This window comes from Oncorhynchus keta, chromosome 14, assembly GCF_023373465.1.
Source record: "Oncorhynchus keta strain PuntledgeMale-10-30-2019 chromosome 14, Oket_V2, whole genome shotgun sequence".
Classification (NCBI taxonomy): domain Eukaryota; kingdom Metazoa; phylum Chordata; class Actinopteri; order Salmoniformes; family Salmonidae; genus Oncorhynchus; species Oncorhynchus keta.
Window position 1 is genome coordinate 38127902 of NC_068434.1, and position 18866 is coordinate 38146767.

Here is an 18866-nt window from a genome sequence, read left to right on the forward strand (position 1 = left end):
ACCAGATGCCACCATTTTTTTTACGGAAGCCATGGGCACCCTCCAAAATTGAGAAATAATTTACAAACGAAGCATGTGTGTTTTGTGAGTCCGCCAGATCAGAGGCAATAGGGATGACCAGGGATGTTCGGTTGATGGGTGTATGAATTTGACTATTTTCCTGTCCTAAGCATTCAAAATGTAACGAGTACTTTTGGGAGTCAAGGAAAATGTGTGTAGTAAGAAGTACAATGTTTTCTTAAGGAATGTATTGAAGTAAAAGTAGTCAAAAATATAAATAGTAAAGTAGAAATACCCCCAAGAAACTACTTAAGTAACGTTAGTACTTTAAAGGATTTACTTTACACCAGTGATAGATTATGACTGACTGGCTGGCATGGCTCACTTCAGAGTACAGGCTCAATTTCGAGCAAGCATTATGTTAGTCAAAACCTGGGTCCTTTATCATCACATTTTGAAACCGTCGTGGTGAGGACAGGAGGAGATCAAGGAGGTGTGCATGCTAACGTTGATTATGTTGTCATTTCAAATACTGTGAAATAAGTGACGTTTCCAAGTCAAAATTTACCAGTCGTTGCGTTAACAAAATATCATTGTGTATTCCAACTTGTTTATTGAATCTACAGTTGTCACAGCTAACGAGCTTGCTAATTGTTGGTTGTACAGCAACTAGCGTATGTCTGCCTATACACGGGTAGCTAAGCTACCTGGTGGTGTTTTTCTGAAGGATCGAATTGATTTTAATGTTGTGGGGGTATACTTTTCTTCGACTAGCCAAAAGTTACCAATGTTCTATGAGAATTGTGTTGCTGGCTAGCTAGTTTTTAGGCTAAACTTCCGGTTTAACGAGCCAGCAATTAATTGTGTTTCGCACCGGCTGAAAGTTTATTCCGTTCATTTTAGATCCGCACTGCCACCCGGGCTTGAGCCAGATGCCCGGCTCTGTGCGACGGCCAAGTACGCTCAAAACAAAATAGACTTTAACTAAGCACGTGTAGTAATGTGATTAGGATTGTTTTCACATGAACATTTGCTTTTGATTAAAACGCTTTATCTGCCTTCCCAATGAAAACAATTTAAAAATCCTAACATTTATTTCATGAAAAAGAGATGTTCTGTTTTTGAATGATGACCGAGCTGCCCATATTACTGTGACGGGCCATAGCCGGTGTACCCCGGGACACAATAATCGAACCCCCTCACTGGCATGAGCCCTGCCTTGGAAGTGAGCATGCGTACAATGTCTTGTAAACAATGAGACGATTCCAGACCGTCTTGAGCTTTGTCTATTTCAACAGTTTATCTTTGCTGAATATTAAAATACATTTCAGATCATGAACGAAAATAAATTAAGGTGATGTCTGGTAAGTCGAGATGTACATGTGTCGTCTGATGTAATCAAGTCTGAGTTAAAAAATATATTTATATCGGTAAAATTACCATGAAGACATGATATCAAATTGTTAATGCACGAAAGTAGACAACAGGAATGGCACTTGGGCGTGACACCATGCGATTGAATCGATTAAGATTCGAAATATTCCCCCGCCTCCTGAAATCGGTGATGTTAAAAAATAACGAACGCAAAAGGCTTTAAAATGTGCTTTATTCCTAGATTTTGACCAGAGCTTTCCACCCCGGTACAAATATTTCGCATCGCTCGTTCCGTTCATTATGGCTTGCATGTTTGTGAAACTGCTTAAAAACCAAGTGTCACGTAGGCGGGCTGCAGTGGGGTTAAGGTTTGTTTGAGGGTTTTTTCATATCCAAGATAAATAATTTGTTCTAGGCTTTGAAACAGTTACAGCTATACCTCTTTGTCCTTTAATGGCAGAGCTGTACTTAACGGCTGTCTAGAATGGATCAGGGTGAATGGGGTGGACTTGTTATCAATAAGCTTAAAAGGGTGTTTTGTGTTTTTAATTCTTCCTAAATATGTTTAAAATCTATTTCCTAACCATGCAAAGATTAAGAAGTAGCCATAGGCACATTATTCATTGTATTATACTGTCAGTGTCACTATCATTACACAGCAGTTTGACTATCAAATCCCTCCCTCCCCAATGCAGGTAGCCTAGCTGAAGCATGGAGGCGGTTCTGAGAGGGCTGAGAGGGCTGAGTGCAGATGAGCTGCGAGAGGAGTTCACCAGGGCCGACCTCAAGTGCGGCCCAATCACGGCCACCACTCGCGCCATCTTCGAGAGGAAGTTGGCCCGCGTCTTGACAGAAGCCGAGGGCAGCAGCAGCGCCACAGACACGGACAGTAGCAGTAATGCCACCACCACAGGCCCAGGCAGCAGTGCAAATGCAGCCAGTGCAACAGGGCAGGCCAAACCGGTGCCATCATGTGCCACAACATCGACACCGACTGGCACTGACTCTCTTAAGGTTGTCAGTGATGAGGTGGATTTTGGTTACGGAATGGGGCTCAATCCCCCAGAGGAAGAGGAACTTGGCCTCACAGTAAAGTCAAGGACCCCTTGTAATATCGGTGTGGAAGACCCTGGCTCTCAGTCTAAAGCAGAGACTCCTTCAAAGACAGCACAAATGTCACCAACGTTCTTCTATGGAGTGTGTCCGTTGTGGGATGATGTCTTGGCTACAAATGGTAAGACACAAATTGTTGACTTATCTTTTACATTTGTATTTTAAAGCATAATTGAGAAATAATTCATTTCAATTAGAATATTTGACATTTTTGCCTCCTTTTAGACGCCATATTATTTCATCTGTATGTGCTACAAAGCAAACTGTCATACAGTACATTCTGAAAGTATTCAGACCCCTTGACTTTTTCCACATTTTGTTATGTTAGTCTTCTCAAATGGAATACATTGTCCCCCCCTCAATCAGCTAAAAATGGAATACATTGTTTTTTTCACCTTTGGCAGTGATTACAGCTTCAAGTCTTCTTGAGTATGATGCTACAAGCTTGGCACACCTGTATTTGGGGAATTTCTCTCCTTCTTCTCTGCAGATTATCTCAAGCTCTGTCAGGTTGGATGGGGAGAGTCGCTGTTAGATCGGGTTCAAGTATGCTCTGGTTGGGCCACTCAAGGACATTGAGACTTGTCCTGAAGCCACTCCTGCGTTGTCTTGGCTGTGTGCTTAGGTTCTTTGTCCTGTTGGAAGGTGAACTTTCTCCCCAGTCTGAGGTCCTGAGCGCTCTGGAGCAGGCTTTCATCAATGCTCTCTCTGTGCTTTGCTCCATTCATCTTTCCCTCGATCCTGACCAGTCTCCCAGTCCATACCACTGAAAAACATCCCCACAGCATGATGCTGCCTCCACTGTGCTTCACCATAGGGATGGTGCCAGGTTTCCTCCAGACGTGACGCTTGGCATTCAGGCCAAAGAGTTCAATCTTGGTTTCATCAGACCAGAGAATCTTGTTTCTCATGGTCAGTCCTTTTAGGTGTCTTTTTTGCAAACTCCATGTGGGCTGTCATATGCCTTTTTACTGAGGAGTAGCTACTCTACCATAAATGCCTGATTGGTGTAGTGCTGCAGAGATCGCTGTCTGCCTGGAAGGTTCTCGATGCTGCAGACATTTTTTGGTACCCTTCCACAGATCTGTGCCTCGACACAATCTGGTCTCGGCGTTCTATGGACAATTCCTTTGACCTCACTGCATGGTTTTTGCTCTTACATGCACTGTCAACTGTGGGACCTTTATATAGACCGGTGTGTGCCTTTCCAAATCATGTTCAATCAATTGAATTTAACACAGGTAGACTCAAATCAAACATCTCAAGGAGGATCAATGGAAACAGGATGCACCTAAGCTCAATTTTGAGTCTCATAGCAAAGGGTCTGAATACTTATGTAAATAAGATCTGTTTTTTATTTGTAATACATTTGCTAACATTTCTGAACGTGTTTTCGCTTTGTTATTATGGGGTATTGTGTATAGGTTGAGGATTATTTTATTTATTTTTCATTTAGTTCATTTTAGAATAAGACTAACGTAATAAAATGTGGAAAAAGTCAAGGGGTTTGAATACTTTCAGAATGCACTATATGAAGCTGTACCACTTGCTCTGCTATATTGTTTAACATAATAGACTCTACAGAAATTCTGGTCCTGGAGAGCAGAACACTTTTGTTTTTGTTTCTACCTGGTAGTTAATTGTGCTCACCTGGTGTCCCAGGTCTGAATTATTCCCTGATTAGGAGAGAATGAAACCCAGAAGTGTTTCAGCCCACCAGGATGGGAATTGGGCAGCCCTGCTACAGAGTCCAATGGCGGCAAGCTTTACACCACTCTAGCCAACGCTTGGCATTGTGCATGGTGTTTTTAGGCTTGTGTGTGGCTCCTCGGTCATGGAAACCCATTTCAGGAAGCTCCCGGCGAACAGTTCTTGTGCTGATGTTGCTTCCAGAGGCAGTTTAGAACTCTGTAGTGAGTGTTGCCACAGAGGATATACTATTTTTTACACGTTTCAGCACTTGGTGGTCCCGTTCTGTGAGCTTGTGTTGCCTACCACTTTGCGGCTGAGTCGTTATTGCTCCTAGACGTTTCCACTTCATAATAACAGTACTTACAGTTGACCGGGGCAGCTCTAGCAGGGCAGACATTTGACGACCTGACTAGTTGGAAAGGTGGTATCCTATGACAGTGCTACGTTGAAAGTCACTGAGCACTTCAGTAAGGTCAATGTTTGTCTATGGAGATTGCATGGTTGTGTGCTCTATTTTCTACACCTGCCAGCAACAGGTGTGGCTGAAATAGCCAAATCCACTCATTTGAAGGGGCGCCCACATACTTTTTTATATATAGGGTATATGTCATATATTTGTAAGCATAATTATTATGCTTTAAGATTCAAATGTATGTCAACAATCCTTCCTCCAAAGGACCAATGAATAACATTTTGTGGGGGGAAAAACATGTATATTTTTGTTACATTTTTGGGGAGGAATCACCCAAACCTGCAATTTACTTTGGCCTGTTAATCATTCAAAAGTTTATGTAATTATTTATTTTCACACAGAAATGCAAAGGTAGAGAACTGTTGGCAGGCTAGCTATGTTGATCCAAGAATGAAGTTGACCCCGCATGCTGTCACCACAGTCAATGTCCAATTCAAACATGTTATGTTGTCCATGACCTTATGCTGTTCAGGAGTTATTTTTGTTTTGACTTGAAGTCAGTGGTTGAGACACAAAACATCTGTCAACTTATATGGCATTCTGGATCAGCATGGCGACTACAGTTTTTAGCAGTAGTAAGACTTTGAGCTGCTTTGCTTGTGATGGCATAATATCTGACCATGATCTGTTCTATATCCAATTCTGGAATGTTTCCATTTGTAGGTAGACATCCAGAGGGATCTAAACATACATTTCAATGTTTATTTGTTCTTTCTGGTTCAGAGAGGTCCCATGTGTATGGAGATAAGAAGGAGGCTCTTCAGGCTGTGAAGATGATGAAAGGAGCTCGCTTTAAAGCCTTCTCCAATCGAGAGGATGCTGAGAAATTTGCCAAAGGGATCAGTGACTACTACCCCTCTCCCAGTAAATTTGCCCCCTGTGTCTCCCCTGTCGTACCAGGCCTGGTCTTCTGTAAGGGTGAGTGTTGGGCTGAGGACAATTATTCTCTCCTCACAAAAAAGACATTAGCTCAGTACTTATTTGTACATTCCTAGACAAATACACAAAGTCAGTGCTTTTCAAGGGTATTTGGATAGCGTTTAATTTCTTGGACACACGTCCATGTTTGAAACAAGAGTAAGCTGTTTATCGCATTCCGCTGTCTCCATGTCTATCGCACTAGACAACGTCCCTGTCGTGGAGGTAGACACCATCAACAGGGAGAGGGCCAACAGCTTCAAAAGCCCCCGCTGCCAGGACCTGACAGCCAAACTGAGGAAAGCTGTGGAGAAGGGGGATGTGGTGGCCTTCAGTGAGCTGGTCTGGAGCAACCCACGCTATCTCATCGGCTCTGGAGACAACCCCACCGTAGTGCAGGCGAGTCAGGGTGGAACAATAATCTTTAGTGGATGTGCGCCACCTTTAATACAGCCTATACTACTGCACCAGATTAATATACTGTAATGATATATGTGGTGTGGATGAAATCAATCGTTTTTTTTTTTTAGTTAGCAGAATAATTCATCCTCAAAGTTCTCCACACACTAAGTTCATTCCTCCGTGTGTTCCCAGGAGGGATGCAGGTACAACGTGATGCACGTGGCAGCCAAGGAGAACGAGCCAGGGATCGCCCAGCTCCTGCTGGAGACCCTGGAGAACCCGGACTTCATGAGGCTCATGTACCCTGATGACCTGGAGGCCATGATGCAGAAACGCATCCGCTACATTGTGGACCTTTACCTCAACACTCCAGACAAAGCTGTGAGTCTCCTTACAATACTGCTCTCTCCAGCGGTGTAGCGGTTGTCATGGAGAAGTGGGTATTCTGAAATTGTGTCAAAAAAAACAAACATTATAAATGGTCCTCCCGCGAAGGACAGGCGCCCTGTGTGAAAATGTTATTGACTGTGACATACCCACTGAATCCCATATTGTTCTTTCACAGTCAGGCCAATCCAAGCTGTACTGTGCAAGTAGGGTAATAGTATGCCTACTATTGAAACAGATAAATAAATGAGGCTGTCAACCGGGTCAGAAATTCACAGGTTTCTGATATTCCCCCTTTTTTCCCAGATTTCTGCTCTCAATGTCATACTTTTTAAAAATGTCCAGAACAATGCTTAAACCACATCAGGAGACCCCTTTTGAAGACCTGTGTGTGTGTGTGTGTGTGTGTGTGTGTGTGTGTGTGTGTGTGTGTGTGTGTGTGTGTGTGTGTGTGTGTGTGTGTGTGTGTGTGTGTGTGTGTGTGTGTGTGTGTGTGTGTGTGTAGTAAGGCCTACCCTTTAATTCAGCTGTGTAGGCAACTGGCACTGTTTTCTTTGGTTAACGGTGTTTCTGTTGCGGACATGCGATGGAGTTTGTGAAAACAAATGGCCACTGGATTGATTAAAATAATCATATCATTCTGCCATGTAGGCATTGGCTACTTTGTAGCTTGTTAACATTTAATAGAGAAGGTTTTTGGGAAAGCCTTTCCATCTACCAGAAGATAGTTAGGTCTATCATTAGCATCAATATATTTGTCCTGTTCCTGATTTCTTTGAAACCTGGACGTTTTACTTCATATTATGGGGCATGTCTTCCCTTGCTTCAAAGTAGCCTAACCAAAATTCCACCATAGAAATAATTATTTTACAAAGACTTTCTCATATGTGCTCTTCTGTTCTATTGGTTTTCAAATGAACTTTCTTTCATTGTCTAGCAGCCAAAGGCATTATCCTAGTCAAATAAGCAACCTGTGAGACAGGTTTCATTGTTTAGCAGCCAAAGGCATTATCCTAGTCAAATAAGCAACCTGTGAGACAGGTTTCATTGTTTAGCAGCCAAAGGCATTATCCTAGTCAAATTAGCTACCTGTGAGACAGGTTTCATTGTCTAGCAGCCAAAGGCATTATCCTAGTCAAATTAGCTACCTGTGAGACAGGTTTCATTGTTTAGCAGCCAAAGGCATTATCCTAGTCAAATAAGCAACCTGTGAGACAGGTTTCATTGTCTAGCAGCCAAAGGCATTATCCTAGTCAAATTAGCAACCTGTGAGACAGGTTTCATTGTCTAGCAGCCAAAGGCATTATCCTAGTCAAATTAGCTACCTGTGAGACAGGTTTCATTGTTTAGCAGCAAAGGCATTATCCTAGTCAAATAAGCAACCTGTGAGACGGGTTTCATTGTTTAGCAGCCAAAGGCATTATCCTAGTCAAATTAGCAACCTGTGAGACAGGTTTCATTGTCTAGCAGCCAAAGGCATTATCCTAGTCAAATTAGCTACCTGTGAGACAGGTTTCATTGTCTAGCAGCCAAAGGCATTATCCTAGTCAAATTAGCTACATGTGAGACAGGTTTCATTGTCTAGCAGCCAAAGGCATTATCCTAGTCAAATTAGCTACCCGTGACATAGTAGTTTCATTTCTTTCATTGTCTAGCAGCCAAAGGCATTATCCTAGTCAAATTAGCTACCCGTGAGACAGTAGTTTCATCTTTTAGATCTCCCCTCTTTCTAAATCTCTTAACGGATATATCCGTCTCTGTCCATGAAACCGCTAAAATGTGCGGTGTCACATTTTAGACCGGTGTTTTCTCGCAAATTGCAAGTTGGAACATTTGCTCGTAGGCCTACCGCCGTGTGCACATTGCTACACTTAAAATGTGAAGAAATAATAGTTTGCTAACATTTTTAAGCAAAACATTCTGATCTGTTCCATCAGGCTTACACAGCGTTGGGAAAAATAAGTTAGTATATGCAATGGCCACTTAAATAAAGTGGGTATACCTGTGTATACCATCCACTACACCACACCACTATGAACATCTTGGCCATGTTCTGTTATAATCTCCACCCGGCACAGCCAGAAGAGGACTGGCCACCTCACATAGCCTGGTTCCTCTCTAGGTTTCTTCCTAGGTTTTGGCCTTTCTAGGGAGTTTTTCCTAGCCACCGTGCTTCTACACCTGCATTGCTTGCTGTTTGGGGTTTTAGGCTGGGTTTCTGTACAGCACTTTGAGATATCAGCTGATGTACGAAGGGCTATATAAATCATTTTGATTTGATTTGGCTCTCTCCATATGTATATTGCCTGCTGCCTTGTAGATCTAACTGTAGGTATAACACTGAATAAGCCGGCCGTTTGTGCAGATAAAATAATTGTAAAAAATCGACAAATGATGTAAACTCTATGAAACTACTTTTTGAGTGCATGGCTATTGCCTGCTGTATGTTTAGGTTGAACTGTAACCGACTTGTGTGTTTTGGATTGAAGTGCCTCTGTATGTGTTTAACTTTGGTTGTCTGTCCCAGGGCTTTGAGACACCACTCCACTTTGCCTGTAAGTTCGGGTGTCCAGAAGTGGTGAATGTCCTGTGTTCACATCCTGATACAGATAAAAACTGCAAAAACAAGTACGACCAGAAGCCATCTGATGTGAGTTGCTCCAGAAATATAGATTTTTAACAACTAGCTACCGACTGCTGATTGGTCCACATGACTACTTGATTTTCATGAAATTCTTCTGTTTCCCTGACAGGTTATTTGTGAAAGAAAAAACAAAACCCAAGAGGTGAAACAGAAGATATGTGACTATTTGGAAGGTAAGTTCACTGCCTTCCAATCACACGACTTACGTTTTGTTTTCCTATACTTCACTATTTACCCAATAACACCTTCTCTTCTGTCACAGATCGCTGTTATATACGCCTACTGAGGGCCATAGACAACTCATCCCAGCCTGTCATTGATGCTCCCTGGTCACCTGAGCCATCAGAAACTCTTCCTCGTTCGCTGGCTCCCAGGCTCACACGAAGTCCCATGGATCCGGTGATGGCAGTCAGGGCATTCGCTGGCCCACTCAGCCCATCGAAGGTCATTATCGCATTATCTCCTTTCACCTCTCACTCTTTTTCTCTTATTTTCACTCGTCATTTCTTTCTTTTCTATTTTCATGTGGGAAGCTGTTGTCGAAACACAGGACGTATGTGACTTCTAATTGGTGTCTTCCTTGCAGGCAGATGAGTTCCGTCGGGTGTGGAAGACGCCCCCCCGAGACAGGGCAGGGTACTTCCAGCACATCCTGAAGTCTGACCCTGACCGTGGAGCAGAGAGAGTGGGCAGGTACGTCTGGAAGTCCAAAAGTTCAACAACGATGTTCTACTGTGTCTCCGTTACTTTACCAGTGCAGTCACTTTGACATTTGAATGTCTTAGAAAAAGGAAGAATACATTTTTACACCCACTACAATGTACGCACGCTTCTCCAACAGTAGTGTGTTATGTTTTCCCTCACAGAGACCTTGCCAGGGAGTTGGGCCACCCCTGGGCTGAGTACTGGGACTTCCTGGATAGTTTCACAGACCTGTCGTCTGCAGACGGCCTCCATAAGCTGGAGGAGTACCTCACCAAGAAGGACTTCAGTCAGCGTGCACACGAAGAGGCAGGGGAGAACGTCACCAGCAACCGCTTCAGAACCCCTTCCCCAGGTAATGTTACCCTCACCAGTTGCTCTTGATAAACTCTATAGCTGTGGCATTGAATTCTATAGCTGTGGCATTGATCTAGTTTGAGAAAGGAGAGAGATGAGATGCCGCCATCTTGAATTGGTGTTCCTGTACTATTTTAGACTGGCCAGTAAATGTATTTCTTGTAGCTTAACATAAACATTTTGTCCCTCCTCTCTGCCATTCACAGGGAAGCCCAAGAAGTTCTGCAACTCCATCTCAGTGGGGGCCTTCCTGGACGAGGGTGATGACATCAGCCTGGAGGAGATAAAGAACCGTCAGAATGCGGCGCTCACCAGCTTCACCTCAGCGTGTTCTAAGGACAGTCTGGCGGGCGCTGTGGGTGGGCTGGCTCTCCATGAGTTCCACATCCTGCCCGTGTCCCACCACGGCGCCGATGACCTCATCGAGACAGCTGCCGAGCGAGACCTTCTGTGCTCCTCCGTGTCAGAGAGCCTCCTCTCGCCCGTCTGCAACAACGGCCTTTGTCCCTCCACGGGGGCAGACAGGACTCACAACGGGGACAAGGGGTCCCCCCACACCTCCTTGTCCCCCTCCCACCTGCTGTCGCCCATCTCCAACCTGATGGTAGAGTTTGAGAGGATGTCCCTGCAGGACGGGCTGGACAGCCTTACCAGGGAGCGGAGGAGTAGCGGGGGACACAGGGAGGGACTCTCCCGGGGCGAACTGGCAGCTGGGGTGGGCCGCCTCACGCTGGGGGGTAACAACAACGAGGACTATTTGTTTGAGAGGGGCTGTAGCTTGGAGCCTGGGGACAGGGAGAGGCGTGTGGGGGAGGGAGAGGTGGAAGACTGGGCCAGTGGTGGAAGCGGCAGCTCGGAGGAGTACTTTACGGCTGAGGAGAGCTTGGAGGCTCTGGGCCAGAGGACTAGCGGGCCAGGGACGGTGTCGGGGCGCACGCTCTGCTCCAGATCTAAGTCGTGGGATCACGGGGGGAGGGATCTGAGCAGCTCCGGATCATCCAGCTCCTATACATCCCTGGACAACTCTCATGAGTTCCTAGCACGGACCCCACCTCGCTTCAGAAGGGGACTTTTCATTGAAGGGCAAGTGATGGGGATTACAGTGACGGTTCTGAGGTTTTTAGTTAAGGACATTAGCAAGCAACAGAAATTACATTTGTCAACACTTTCAACTTGTCTCTCTCGTTTTGTCTTTCAGGGATTCGCCAACTAAGTTGGACAGAGAAGTCCTGTCCGCAATAGAAGTCATAGACATTGACCCCTCAAAGTTCCCCAGCATTCAGAAATGGAAAAGTACAATGCAAACATACACCTCTTCAGACATGCAAAGGTTGGTTTGACGATTCTTCACAGCAACAAACAAAAAAAATGCCCCCATGAACAGTTGTCATTGCCTGCAAGTTGTCTTGTAAATATGGAAACACATTGACAAGTGCTTAAAATGTCAGTTGCTATCGTATGGAAGTAATAAACACAGACTGTAATTATGTCTTTGTTTCTGTTTGTCTTTCAGCTGGCCCAGCCCTGTGGCGGTAAAAAGCAGCGCCAGGGTACATCGGGCCTCTCCCCTCACACATGGCTCTCCTGTCAGCAGCCTTTTGTCCCCTGCCGGTGGCCGCTTCAGTCCAGCCCGGCACACAGGCTCTCCAGACTTCACCAGCCGCTACAGCCCTGCACACGCCAGCTACACCCAGCGCATCCGCCTCAGGCACATCAACGACACCCCCCCCCTCCCTCCAGGCCAGAAACGATAGGCTACAACTCTGCCACCACGGTGGTTAAATATGCCAGAGCTGAAAATCACGTACCTAACAAAATATGCACAAGTGTCTTGAAGATTTGTATTAGTGATGTATGGTAATACTATATATAGCATACATGAGATTCTCAGTATGTTGGGTTGTGACATACTCACTTTTTTTTTTTTTTTAAGAAACAGGTTTCCTTCAGTCTGTACTACATACTGTATGAGTGTTGAATAGACATGAATTTTATTCATAGTGTGAAACACCTGTATCATAGCTCAGTCTACTTTGAATACAGCTGCACTCCCCAAAAGATTGAGTAGATGTTTGTTAAACCTCAGAATATAATCCTCGATAGGATTCACTAACTGAAAAGATGTTTTTAAAAAGTAAAAAACAAAAACAATTGTAGAGTTATTTTTGGTATGTCAGTAAGTAGCACAAAACCAACTTTTTATTGTGTGTATTAAACCAACTGCCAGTGATTTTTGTTTCTTCTCAGTTCGGGAATTGCCTTAATTGTCAGAAACGGTGGACCAGTCAGTCCCCAATCAGATTTAGGCACATCCTGTCCAGTTTGATCAAAATTGATGCATCCTGACACACAACAGCATAGCAACTGCCATCCTACTGCAGGTGGCACAACAAATGGCTGCAATGCAAACATGGGGAAAATGATCATAAGTTTTTCCATGCTTTTATTTTGTTATTTAATAAATTGAAATGTTTTCATTTTCCAGGTAACAATGTTTCTTTGTGCATCCTGGTCATTTCTGTGTTGTCTTGACATTTTACTTCTCTAACGACTGTCAGTCTTACACAAAACCTGAAAGCTTAACTTCTTGAAAGCTTGGCTTATCTAAATGTGTCTGAAGAATACCAAGTTGTACATAACAGATTACTGTAGAGTGCAACAAAGACATGTTTACTAATGTATAATCAATGGCTGACTGAATATGTATGTGCAAGAACCTGCAATAGCCAAACTCTAGGAAGATTGCTATCGCCGTTAAAATAGTTGATGTACAAACTCCTGTAAAATGTATGGTTTTCCAGCAAAGCTAATCTAGAAGTCAACAGCTGTCAATTCAATAGATATCACCCCTACTATATTGTCAGTCTGGGTCAGTATGAGAGACGTGAGTAATATTGAATGTGAATTTAAATCTTGATCAAAGGTACAAACTTTCATGGAGAGGATTGTAATTGTCTGTCGTACTTGTGCTTACAGGTGACAGATTAGATTCTGTTTTATGAACGTGGTGTTCTGTAAATTGCACCTAAATACTTAAACATGCTTGTTGTGCTTTGGCATTCTGTGCTTAATTTTAAAGGCATAAAGTTTACCTTTATCGCAAATTTTCCCCTCTTCTGTATGTCCAGATCTTCTCATTTGTGTTCGACTAATAAATACAAGTTTCCTCACCTTTTGAATTGTCATTTGAGCACTTTCTAACATTGTCACTGCCTGAAATGGTGGTGGCGCTCTTGTCCTCTAACAAATGACTGTGTAATTTTCAAGCTTTGTAGTGCCAACACTAAGGTGCATTGGATTTGCTGTTAAGTCTTGAGACAATGTCTCAGCTTGAGCTAACCCTATTTTAAGACTGTACGAGTACTTATTTGGTGTACTACTGCGGAACACACAACATTTACATGTCTCCTTTATTGCATGTTTCTACTGAATACAACTATCTAAACCTCAAACCTTGATCCAAATACAAAAGTACTGAGCATAAACATTTACAGCATTACGGTAAATATGCCATACAAATTTAGAATGGTTTTAAAATCCTTCAGTCCCTCAACTCTTATACCCTTTACATTCATAATGAGCGGGCACTGGCAGTCATCCCATCAGCTTTCGGAGTTCAGTGATTGGCTACAGCAACAGTTCATACTGTATACTCCCCTTTTGCACTGTAGTTGGCAAACGATGGCACAGGAGTTGATGACAAAACACCACATAAAAGTATATTTTGTTGTATGTCAAAGTTACAAAAATAACACCAAAAGTAACTTTCAAGACACTTAAGGAGAAATCAAGAGCCATTCAGTTCACCCTTTGACCGAAATCTAAAGCTCCCCCGGGAGAGAACGAGTGAATACTGTAGGTGGAACATTTCTCAGGTCCGTGTGAGTTTGTCTGGGGGCATAAACCCTGAGTCTCCCAGTGTCCTCAGTGCCACTCTGCCACTGGGACGCACAGTGAGCCAGGTGATGCTGCCGTTGTTCAGGCCCATCCTCAGCCAGCCCTCTGGGGGAAACTGCAGAGCCCTGAGACACATAGGGAGGGATATAGCCTGTAAGATCCACCAAAACACCCAAATGAGAGCTGGTCTATTTTTCAAAACAAATATTCACATATATCATGTGACGTTGAAACACACATCATCATAGTCATGAAATACAAAAAGACATCAGCAAGACAGTGAAATTGCTAGACAAAGTCATGTAGATTGGCATCTTGTTGAATGAGGCTTTGATCCAGCTTGCCTGGGGAGACCAACACACCTGCACACGAAATAGCGGATGACATTGGCATGACAGACGATGATCTCGTAGCTGTCCTCCTTCTGCTTGGGGTCAGCGCGGTGGATGTAGCGACGGAAGGCAGCCTCGATCCGGGCCCCGTCCTCGTGGTACTGCTGTAGAGCGGTAGAGGTCCACAGTGGTAGTGTCAGGCAAGGGTTTGAGATGACCTCTGACCTCTCATTGGAATACATTGCATTGAATTATGTATTGAATGATGCAGACAGCAGTAACTAATAAGTGAAACTAAACAGGAAGTAAGTAGGACAGAGAATTGGGCGTCTCACCACAGCGTCAGGCTTCCAGTGATTAACAGGAGGTACAGGTTCGATGGGTGCTCCTTCTCTCAGCAAATCACAGCTCACCAGCTCTACCCCTAAATCAAAAACAGATCAGAAGACGAGTTATAATATATAATAATATAATATATGCCATTTAGCTGACGCTTTTATCCAAAGCGACTTACAGTCATGTGTGCATACATTCTACGTATGGGTGGTCCCGGGAATCGAACCCACTACCCTGGCGTTACAAGCGCCATGCTCTACCAACTGAGCCACAGAAGGACCAGGAGTTAGTTAGTGGTGAGTAGTGAAATGCTTATCTATGATGCTTAATGACAATTTTTACATCTGAAAATCTGAGATCAAAGCTTCTGAAGCTGTTATCAGAGGTATAACCTTGGCATCAGGTGACGAACAGTGTCTTCAGGAATAATTCACACACCTTGACTTTTTCCACATTTCGATGTGTTACAAAGTGGGATTAAAATGGTTTTAATAGTCATTTTTGTCAACGATCTACACAAAATACTCTAGATGTCAGTGGTAGAAAAATGATAACATATGGAGGGGGAAAAAAAGTTGAAAAATAAAACACTAATATACAGTATCCTGATTAGATAAGGTTTCAACCCCCTGAGTCAATACATGTAAGAATCACCTTTGGAAGCGATTACAGCTGTGAGTCTTTCTGGGTAGGTCTCTAAGAGCTTTGCACACTTGGATTGTGCAACATTCGCCCATTATTCTTTTCAAAATTATTCAAGCTCTGTCAGATTGGTTGTGGATCATTGCTAGACAACCATTTTCAGGTCTTGCCATATATTTTCAAGCAGATTTAAATAAAAAATGGAACTCAGCCTTATTCACTGTCTTCTTGGTAAGCAACTCCAATGTAGATTTGGCCTTGGGTTTTAGGTTATTGTCCTGCTGAAAGGTTAATTCATCTCCCAGTGTCTGGTGGAAAGCAGACTGAGCCAGGTTTTCCTTTAGGATTTTGCCTGTGTTTAACTCCATTCCGTTTCTTTTTCATCCTGAAAAACTTCCCAGTCCTTAACGATTATAATCATACCCATAACATGATGCCGCCACCACTATGCTTGAAAATATGGAGAGTGGTACTCTGTAATATGTTGTATTGGATGTGCCCCAAACATAACACTGTAAGTTAATTGCGTTGCCACATTTTTTTGCAGTATTACTTTAGTGCCTCGTTGCAAACCGGATGCATGTTTAGGAATAGTTTTATTCTGCACAGGGTTCATTCTTTTTACTCTGTCAATTAGGTTAGTATACAATGTAATCCTCAGTTTTCTCCTATCACAGCCATTAAACTCTAACTGTCTTAGTCACCATTGGGATCATGGTGAAATCCCTGAGCGATTTCCTTCCTGTCAGGCAACTGAGTGAAGAAGGATGCCTGTATCTTTCTTGTGACTGGGTGTATTGATACACCATCCAAAGTGTAATTAAATACCTTCAACATGTTCAAATGGATATTCAATGTCTGCCAGGTGCCCTTTGCGAGGCATTGGAAACCTCCCTGGTCTTTGTGGTTGAATCTGTGTTTGAAATTCACTGCTTTGGTATTTTATTAGGATCCCCATTAGCTGTTGCGAAAGCCACAGCTACTCTTCCTGGGGTCCGCACCAAACACGACATAATACAGAACATTAATAGACAAGAACAGCTCAAGGACAGAACTAAATACATGTAAAAGCTTGATTGAGGGACATTACAGGTGAGGGACATGTATGGGACATGTATGTGTGGGGTACAGAGATGAGACAGTCATCCAAAAATAAGTCCATGCACTTTATTATGTGACTTGTTAAGCACATTTTTACTTGAACGTATTCAGCCTTGCCATAACAAAGGGGTTGAATACTTACTGACTCAAGGCATTTCAGCTCTTTATTCATTTGTAAAAATGTCCAAAAACATAATTCCACTTTGGCATTATGGGGTACTTATTGTGTGTAAGCAAGTGACACAAAATCTCAATTGAATCCATTTTAATTTCAGCCTGTAACAACAAATGTGGAAAAAGTCAAGGGGTGTGAATACTTTCTGAAGGAACTGTAAATATCTGCACCATGAATAGCAGCAGAGTGCAGGCTTTTGCTCCAGCTCTACACAAACACACCTGATTTAACCAAATGGTCTATCGATACAACCAATCCATGTTCTGAAGTCAAAACGTGATTCTAAAGTTGAATCAGGAGAGTTAGATTAAGGCTGTACAGCACTGGTTAGTCTTGTGGAACCAGACAACGTCTCTGAATATTGTATAGACTCTGGCATATGCCTCAGCTGTAGAGTCTGCCTGTCTAGGGTTCTGACCTGGGAGGTGCTTGCTGATGATGTTGGCAGTCTCGGTGGCCCTGGCCATAGTAGAGTAGACCATGATGTCATACTTCAGCCCCAGGGCAGCCAACCGCTGGCCAGTAAACTCAGCCTGCTCCCGACCTGCAGAACACCAACACATAGTCCCATAAATGAGCAGGATGTACTTGTATACCACTTTCACCACCTCTAATGAGTGCTGCTGAATATGCTATTCTTATCCACTAAAACGCAACTGTTGAGCTGTAGAGTGGAGAACTAGGTCTATGTTTATTTTTTTTATTTTTTACATTTTACCTTTATTTTACTAGGCATTCTTATTTTCAATGACGGGTTAACTGCCTGTTCAGGGGCAGAACGACAGATTTGTACCTTGTCAGCTCGGGGATTTGAACTTGCAACCTTTCGGTTACTAGTCCAACGCTCTAACCACTAGGCTACCCTGCCACCCCAAATGTGTCACGCTTTAAGCAACATGAATACATAGCAGAACAGGGTACAGAACCTAAAGGGGTGAGGATTCTCTCATGGTCTCCATTCCCACTTAGGTTGTACTGGGAGTGCCTGATGAAAAGGATGTTGCGTGTGGCTTTGGGTTTGCCATTCTCCTGCTCTGAGCTTGGGTCTTCACTGCTGTTCTCCTTCTTCTTCCCATGTGTAAACAGTGGGGACGGGTCCCGCCTAGTACAGTACAGAGGGAACAAATCAGTTGCGTGTGTTGTGCCCAGAGAAGTCATCTGTCAGTCTGTCAACATGTTGCAAGCTGCAAATATCAATCAATCACACTCAGCGTAGACTAAACTACTTGACCCACATCCCATCAGACCCCTGTTATGTTTTACAGTAGTCTGCATCAGATTTGGCTAATAAAGCAGGCATACTTATCCCAGTTGAAGTCCCAGGCATGTCCAGTAGATGCAACCGTGTGGTTCCCCGTTGACCATGTCGCTGGCTGTGCAGCTTGGAGAATATTGAACCGACTCCACTGACCTGATCGCTCTCCTTGCGTATCACCGAAATAGCCACGGGATTCGGCTGCGGCAGCCGCCACAACCAGCACCGCTGATCCGCCAGCGAATCCACACACGAGTTTGATTGTCCTCCGATATGACATTTTGTAAAAACCTAGCGATGATATGCAATTTGTGTTCGCTAGGTAGCGGGCTAAATTGCTAATGACGCCCAATGTGTAGAGCGATTTAGGAATGTAGCATCCAGCGGTCTCGAAGAGAGGCTAATCCAGACCAAGCTTGGTCCGCCTCTCTGGTCAGTGGATTTACACACTTTCTAGGTACAGGGACACAGCAAATACCCTCCAACGACACTTTAATCGCCAGCTAAAAATAACTCCAGTCCAGATTATGAAGCTATTTCGAATCACTTATCTAGCAGGCTTGAAGATAAACCAAAAGGAAAACACACAGGGCTTGGACCTACGGTGTCTCGCGAGAACCAAAAAAAACAGCTAGCGAAGATATTACGATACGCGAATGTCGCGGAACAAAACGAACAAATCAAATAATGCATCACTAGAGGGAGCTCACAGTTTTAAAAAGGATGAAAACTTCAGAAGACTGGGGAAATCGGACAAATAGAGGCAGCGTCGGTAGCCTACTTTCACAGTAGGGCCCAAGTAAAACGGACTATGATATTAATAACAACAAATTGCATTCAAATGTCAAGATTAAATGTCAGTACAGTGAAAGGGCTTTCTTACAAACTCATAGACCAACAATGCAATAATTAATAACAATGTATATTGTAGAAAAAAAAACATGAGAAATAATAAGAAATATGAAGGGATACTGGAGTGATGGAGGTAGATATGTAAGGTGACTAGACAACAGGATAAAAGATAAGCAGAGTAGCAGCAGCATGTATGTGAGTGGGTGTGCAGGTGT

At 43.5% G+C, this 18866-nt stretch overlaps 2 protein-coding genes across 6 annotated transcripts; one reads left to right on the forward strand and one right to left on the reverse strand.

The window, feature by feature from the left end:
* Positions 1-187: 187 nt before the first annotated feature.
* Positions 188-13231, forward strand: LOC118393372 (ankyrin repeat and LEM domain-containing protein 2-like). Of its 4 annotated transcripts, none has more exons than XM_052461717.1 (13): positions 188-211; positions 2070-2608; positions 5375-5569; positions 5775-5968; positions 6164-6352; positions 8886-9008; positions 9112-9175; positions 9265-9446; positions 9589-9695; positions 9869-10059; positions 10268-11144; positions 11260-11391; positions 11575-13231. In XM_052461717.1, exons 2-13 carry the CDS (start codon positions 2086-2088, stop codon positions 11813-11815), a joined length of 3018 nt encoding a protein of 1005 aa, XP_052317677.1. In that variant the 5' UTR covers positions 188-211; positions 2070-2085; the 3' UTR covers positions 11816-13231. The 4 variants fall into 4 exon arrangements, with proteins under 4 accessions (XP_052317677.1, XP_035641888.1, XP_035641889.1 ...); XM_035785995.2 differs by lacking the exon at positions 188-211 and adding an exon at positions 258-493; XM_035785996.2 differs by lacking the exon at positions 188-211 and adding an exon at positions 1210-1364.
* Positions 13232-13457: 226 nt separating this feature from the next.
* On the reverse strand, positions 13458-18425 carry LOC118393373 (serine/threonine-protein phosphatase PGAM5, mitochondrial-like). 2 transcript variants are annotated; one of them, XM_052461718.1, is made up of 6 exons: positions 17847-18425; positions 17471-17646; positions 16963-17088; positions 14626-14714; positions 14321-14517; positions 13458-14083 (listed from the first exon to the last, which is right to left on the reverse strand). In XM_052461718.1, exons 1-6 carry the CDS (start codon positions 18077-18079, stop codon positions 13933-13935), a joined length of 972 nt encoding a protein of 323 aa, XP_052317678.1. In that variant the 5' UTR covers positions 18080-18425; the 3' UTR covers positions 13458-13932. The 2 variants fall into 2 exon arrangements, with proteins under 2 accessions (XP_052317678.1, XP_035641891.1); XM_035785998.2 differs by having other exon boundaries at positions 14321-14454; positions 17847-18423.
* Between the last annotated feature and the right edge of the window lie 441 nt (positions 18426-18866).